The 7,105-nt window shown below is 35.1% G+C and overlaps 1 protein-coding gene across 1 annotated transcript in view; it reads left to right on the forward strand.

The window, feature by feature from the left end:
• Nucleotides 1-1,252: 1,252 nt before the first annotated feature.
• The window catches only part of LOC128204381 (hepatic lectin-like), a 5,907-nt gene continuing 54 nt past the window's right edge, over nt 1,253-7,105 (forward strand). Inside the window, exons 1-5 of the mRNA XM_052905798.1 lie at nt 1,253-1,391; nt 3,490-3,590; nt 3,971-4,061; nt 5,410-5,508; nt 6,468-6,606. Of these exons, the coding sequence (XP_052761758.1) occupies nt 1,349-1,391; nt 3,490-3,590; nt 3,971-4,061; nt 5,410-5,508; nt 6,468-6,606 (473 nt within the window). The 5' untranslated portion in view covers nt 1,253-1,348. The remainder of the gene's footprint in view (nt 1,392-3,489; nt 3,591-3,970; nt 4,062-5,409; nt 5,509-6,467; nt 6,607-7,105) is intronic.

A 7,105-nucleotide genomic window follows, 5' to 3' on the forward strand; every position in this document is an offset into this window, starting at 1 on the left:
GCTACCGAGTAAAACGAAACAGGAAACGTCCCTGATATATGTATCATAATACCCTTAGCAAAGACCCTGTCAAAAGACACTGTGCGAGCGCCTTACATTACACGAACGACGAAAAACGTACACGTACCACCGACAGACCGCACATGCATCAACATAGCTTTTTTCAATAAGTTCTGGTGTCACCGCCATGTAATGGCAAGCGAATCAGGAGCTCAGTGGTGGTGGAGGTAAAGTAGTCGACAAACAACAACAACAACCACAACAGCAGCAACAACAATTTATTATAAATTGACGTCATTACGTAGGATAATAATCCATATGAGGGTATCACATATATTAAATAAAGTAATGATGTCAGATATTGAAGAATCTTAGTGGGGACAATGAAGATACATTTATCATACATAAAATGGACTCAACTGAATATCAGTATATCTAATGAATATGTATACATGTCAGTACTTAAAATCTAAACACTTATGACTGCAAGTTTGTTGTACTGTATGTACTATTTGCAATAACTCGCAAAACTTTTTTTATTATAAAATTACAAATATATTGGTAAATGTGTGCATGTATAAAGTTTGACAGTATATTAATGTTAAAATAATGTATTTTATGACCACATATTGAATATGCCCTGATTATTTCAAAAATTACTCCTTGACACCTTGGTGAATCTTACTTTTTACGGTCATAACAGTGATCACCCGCTTAAGTAAGCCAATAGTTTAGTGCTATAATTGATGCATGTTTTTTGGAGAAACAATCCATTGTTTTTTGTTTTGTTTTCATTTCCTTGTGGCTGAACAAGGAAAACAAAATGAGATACAAGTCAATGAAAATGTATTTATTATCGACCGACCTTTTGTGAAGATTGTAGCCCTGTTAACTCTTTGTGACTATATCTCTAAAGAACGGTCAGAATTAAACTCGTTCATACGTTTATATTTTACTCTATTCCAGTTTAGGTCTTCATGGATGAAAATGTATTTTAAAGGTATTATTTCATCTTTTTAAAATGTATGTGGTTAGTATTACTTCTGGTTATCATCTGAAAAATTCAGATGGACATTGTTATAACTGTATAACTGTTCTTTCTTCAGATGTGAAACTCATCCTTGTGTCTTACTGTGTACAAGTGAGTACTTCTTGATCATGTTTAAAGGGTGACCATATACGTATTTAACATTAGAAATTATTTTCGGAGGACAATCATGCGATTTTCAGTCGAAAAGTAGAACTCTGCCACGTTTTATTAGACTGAAAAGTTGTCTACATATAGTGCCTTTATCTTTTATCTTATCACGTATTTCAGCCACAATTGTAAAGTCACTTTTATTACAAAATGAAGTATCTGGTTGGAATAATTATTCTTTTAGAGCGGATAGGTAAGTAATTTGTAGTTATTTATGGCATAGCAATTTTGTTACTTCTATGTGTAACCATAGTAACTCATGTTTAATTATACACTGCAAACCGTTGTAATACTTATTTACATTGAAACTTATTTATGTAACGAACTGCTTACATGAATTAATAACAAATCGGTAACTCCCAGTAAGTTCTAAACTAGTTTTCACTGACCCTGCAAAGACGGTTATCTCAACGTTTTTGACGGTATTTTTATGTTTTATGTTCATTGTGTTATGTTTGATGTTTGTTTGGCCTTGATCCCTGGGCCTTTAAAGATGCACTCTTACTCCCAAATAAGATCATATACCAAAGAGGATGAATAAATGTCGAAAGGAAAGGTGTTTATTAAGGATACCGAGTTTAATTTTAAAGAAAGGTGCAGAAAACGCGGTATTGCTACCTTATGAGACGAAAGTAGATCGCAGTAAATATTTTAGCACTCACCAACCATTTCATATCTTGGCGCTTTCAGTTTTTAAATTAACGGTTACAATCTTGTAATCAGTGATAAATATTTTCATAAAAGCATTTGTTAGTAAGTAGTTAAAGGTTTATCACTCAAACATTACGTTTGTTATATATGTGCTTATATTGATTTTTGATAAGAGTGTCACTTTAAGCAGTTTTTTTTTATTTTATATCTACTTGGATTCTCCCTTAAGCTTCAATTTTGTTATGAGACTTAATGAATACAATGGAAAACATAAGGACAAGCCCAGTACTTTGAAATTTAAACGAGAACATTTATCTTCCACAAGAGGAACTCAGATACTTGAGCATATAATTGTGACTGCGTCATCGATAAAAAATCATGCAACTGGTTGCAGACACGCTATAATATGTACACTCTCTAGTACGTTTCTGTGCAAAATATATCAGCTGTCACTTAATGAAACATGTGAGGGAGGTTCCCTTTAAAACAAACAAAGATCAAAGAAAGATAAAAATACGAGACAAGATAACAGAACTATATTCTACGTAATGATAAAGTTGCATTGGTGATACGATTGAAAAGACGCGATACTCAGCTGATCCATTCATTGGTATTGTAACGAGTAGTTTCCCTTCGTTTGTGAAAATAACGCGTTTTTTATGGCTTAGAGAAAATAAACTAGATAACAATATGTGTGCAAAAACATGTTAATATAACAATTGATATTCATTTCGGGGGCATTGGTGGGAAAGGGCTTTCACTAGTTGTTTACCATCTCCCAGCACAATCCTTTAACTTGATATTGTATATATGACCTTGCATACCTTATATGTTTAACGGGAATTGTCATTTTGTGCGGGAGATTCAAGATCGCATGAATGTCACCGAAATGAATTTCAATTCTTAAGTATCCAAAAGAGAGTATCCATGTTATTGGATTGCGCAAAGTCTGAGCATGATGTTGACTAGAACTATAGATAATATTGAAATAAATTTTTAAATAGATATAAGTGTCTGGTTTTTAGGTGCAAGTAGAATGCCACGGTATTTTCAATTGTGGTCATTTCCGCTGACTTTGTTACAGTACATGTATAATAATGCAAATATTCTTGAAAGCATTCAAATGGAAGTTTTCAAAGAGTTTATGCGCTAATTGATTACATTTTTTATATATAAATCCCTTCCTCATAGTCCAAATATTAAATATGAAGGTACTTTTAAATAACTTGTGTTGACCATTTCAATGGTTTAAGTTTGTACATTTACTCCCAAATAAGATGTACCACAATAAATACAGTTGTTTTAATTTACCGAAGAGGGTGAATGAATATCGAAAACAATGGTTAATATGAAGAATGCCATGATAAATTTGAAAGAAAGATGCAGAACACACGATATTTCTACCTTATGAGACGATAGTTGATCACTGTAAATCTTTTATGACCCACCAGTCATTTAAATAAATGTGCGTTTTCAGCTATAGAATACACAGTTACAATCTTTTTATCAGTAATAAATATGTTCCATAAATGCATTTTAGGAAGTAGTTAATCACTCAAAAATCTTGATTGATAAACATATGTTTGTATTCATTTTAAATACTTAAATCAGTTTAACATCCCACTTCGTTCATCGACTAGCCCCTTCCAGTGGTTTGACGTGCTGCCCAGATGCCTGGACGGCCTTTATGGGGTCATGTTACCTATTTGGACATACACCGATGACTTTCCATGAAGCAGCCGTAAGTTGTTATTGTCTAAAATGGATTCAAGTGCTAACAAAGCAAATTCAAACTAATGAAAGGATGGCATGCTTTGAAATGGTACAAATGACCACTAAGACATATAAAAGGCAACAGGATTATCATTGTAGATAACATATATTGTTCCACACCCAATTAAAGCCTTTGAATATTTCCCATATAACTTTCTGCCTTATAGTAAGCTACATAACTAAAACACCGGACCCACAGGTTTGCCTGCCGAACAAAACATTCTCAATCACTGAGAGAACTCTACTTCCATTTCTTTTGTTATAGAAACAAGCTTTTTAAAGGTATGAACAATAAATGACTATTGTATAAGTTCTGATATTGAAACGTAATACATGCAATTTATTCAGGTTCTTTGCAAGACGTACGAAGCAAAATTAGTCCACATCGAAACCAGTAATGAGAATACGTTTATTGAGGACCAGTTGAAACACCTGTATCGTAAGCCTTTTAAAGAACGTTTTGAGCTTGTAAACTGTATTTGTTTTGTCCATCTGTCTGTACAAACTCAGTCGGTCATATGCAGGAGCCGATATTGTAACATTTTTCGGAATCGGTTAGATAGTGATAATTATGCAATATTTTGGGACCTCTCTTTAGACAACATAGCTATTGCCAACATCAAATAACGGCTTTGTTTATGCTTGACATATGTATGACTCAAACCTATGGCCAGCCCCTCAGCCGTAGCCAATTTCTTAAACGTGCCCAATTTATGCGAAACTGTTGCCAAATCCTAAAATGTCCACACAACACTCGACAGTTAAACTGTTACTAAATGTGACGTCATCTGGAAAACAAAAGTACGAGCATCTTTCAGGACTACGGGTCTGTTTTTTAAGGTATCTCAATAAATAAAATAAATGAATTGGATTTTGGGATCAGATAACCGGGGTGTAACCATCTTCGAGTTGAAGTGTCATAACGAAATAAAAATAACACACAAACAATACGGAACACAACTGATGTACGGACCAGTAATTATTTAAACAAATCTTCATGTAAATAAACTTGTTTCGGCTTGATGAACTGTTACCATATTAAAAATAACGTGTACTTTTTATAAGGAACTAGTTAAAACAAGTGGGAAGATGGCTGCCGCCTCTCATTCCACTTGCACACTTTATGTTACGAAACATAGTTTTGGCCATGTGTATGTGATAGGCCATGGCTATGGGGCAGGCTATAGATCTGAGCTTTACATGTATAAAAGTGTAATAACTTATGTCGTGGCGTCATACCTTAATATCAAACATTACATATTTATATCCCTTTATGTATATATAGACGATCGGGCCATTTATCTTAGTATGTTAAGTACAATTTCGTCGTAAGACGTCAGCGGTCCATAAAGTAGTTTTGACCGGTCCGGACCTGTCCAAAAATGTTTTATGGACCGCTGACGCCATAAAACTATCGACTGCTGCTTTGTTATTCATTTATATCGGCGAAATACTGTCGCAATAAAACATGACCAGAACATATCGAATGGTATTATAAAATGGTTGGTATAATATAAGCCCCCGAAGTTGAATGGACCTCGGTTAACGTCTCAGTCCATATACACATTCCGTGGGCTGACTGGCCGGTCCGTATAATGACCTATGACAATCAGTGGTGTGTAATAATTATTAAAGGCCTACTTTCAATATATCGGTTCATCAGAAGAAGATTTAAATCATAGCTTTTTGGGAAGTTAGCATGTGTTTTTCTCCGCATAAGGCTCAATATACGAACGACTCGGACTCCATTGAAAACGAGGAAATATAAATATCTTAAATGTTTACAGGAGACTCCAATGAAACAGCGTGGTGGATTGGTTTAACGGACGAAAACGTTGAAGGGCTGTGGAAATGGCATGACACCGACACACTAGCAACATTCACCGGTAAGACAATTGTTTTCTGTATCCATCTGTGTTTAAAATAATGCTAATTATGAACCCTCTGTTAAAATTTGCTTGAATCGTGTTTATTAAAATGCAATAAAACCGGGGGTACTGTAATTATACTATTTTCGTGATCTTCGTTTGATACTTGTGTTTCGATAAAACATGGTGTTCATAATCTATGTAAGGTAGATGTCTACAAACGACCACTTCTAAACTAGAGCAATTCGAATGTACCAGTCACACACAAGGCTCGGATAGCTACGTCTAACCACGGATAGAAATCTGTATTGATCCGTACCTGAGCCGTAGCTCAACGTAGTTATCCGTATCAATCCGTACCAACTCTTGGACAAAATGTTTTCAATACTTATCCCAAACTTGCAAATGTCTCAAACTTTTAAACATGCACAACAGTTGGAACGATCAGTGTCCATTTGGACGTTACTTCGGTCCAACTTGGTTGAAACTTATTCATCCGTTAAACTTACTAAGACGTAGTTATCCATACTGAAGGGTACAAATCCGTATGTCATACGTATTTAAAAGTAATAATTCGAGTCTGCTCGTACTTATGCTTAGTTCAAGGTAGTTCATTGGCGGCAAAGTGCAGCCGCAGTAAAATTTAGTTCAACGTAGTACGCCGCACCTATTCGCACTATCCCGTCTTCTAGGGTTTTTTTTATCTGGTTCCAATTATTTTTTGAAGTATTAAGACGTACGTCTCCGTACTTATCCGTGTCCTCCCTTACGAACCAATCCCATCCGCGCCGTACCTCAAAGCACAGGCATAACCATATGTGTGACTGTACCATAGATGGCTTGCCTGAATATTCAGTTACAATTGGTATAATTGCTCATTCAAAGTATATTTTGAGGAAAACATAACATTAAGCTTTGATAAAGAACATCCCGTCTTTTATTGAACGCACTGAAGAAACGCCATATGTTCTTTTCAGACTGGTACCCAGGCGAACCGAGCACCAACGGCGGAGGCTCAAACAACGAAGACTGCGCGTCTATATACGTTCGAGAGAGCTTCCATTGGAACGATGTCGATTGTCAGCTGTACAAATACTATCCAATCTGCGAATTAGGGTAATTGAGTGCACAGGTTCAAACATATTTAACTGTGTCTGGTTAAACATTGTTTTTTTAAAGAAAAGGCGCGTGGGTGGCCATATCTTTGATAGACTGTGTACATACCTCGTAATTTTTGACATTTGTAAAGAGTAATTTGATTGGGAATTCGCACTTTTTTAGCTTTACATGAACGTTTTTTTTACTTGTAATTATAATTATTTCCCAAAAATAGCCATGCTACACAATCAAGGGCAGTATTACCGCTTAAGGAATCGCTGTTGGGGTCAAAGATACTTTGCTTGCAATTTAATTAAATCACGATTTAATAACACATGTATAATAACTATGACATTTATTTGGTGTTATCTAACCTGAAAATTACGTTTTAACCATGTGGTCTGAACAACGTTTGATAAAAAATATTTTATGTTGGTGCGATGATAAAGGTATTTCATACAGCCAGCAATGTCATTGATGTCAGCATACTTTTTTTTACAACAAATTGTTGCATATG

Source organism: Mya arenaria, chromosome 10, assembly GCF_026914265.1.
Source record: "Mya arenaria isolate MELC-2E11 chromosome 10, ASM2691426v1".
Classification (NCBI taxonomy): Eukaryota; Metazoa; Mollusca; class Bivalvia; order Myida; family Myidae; genus Mya; species Mya arenaria.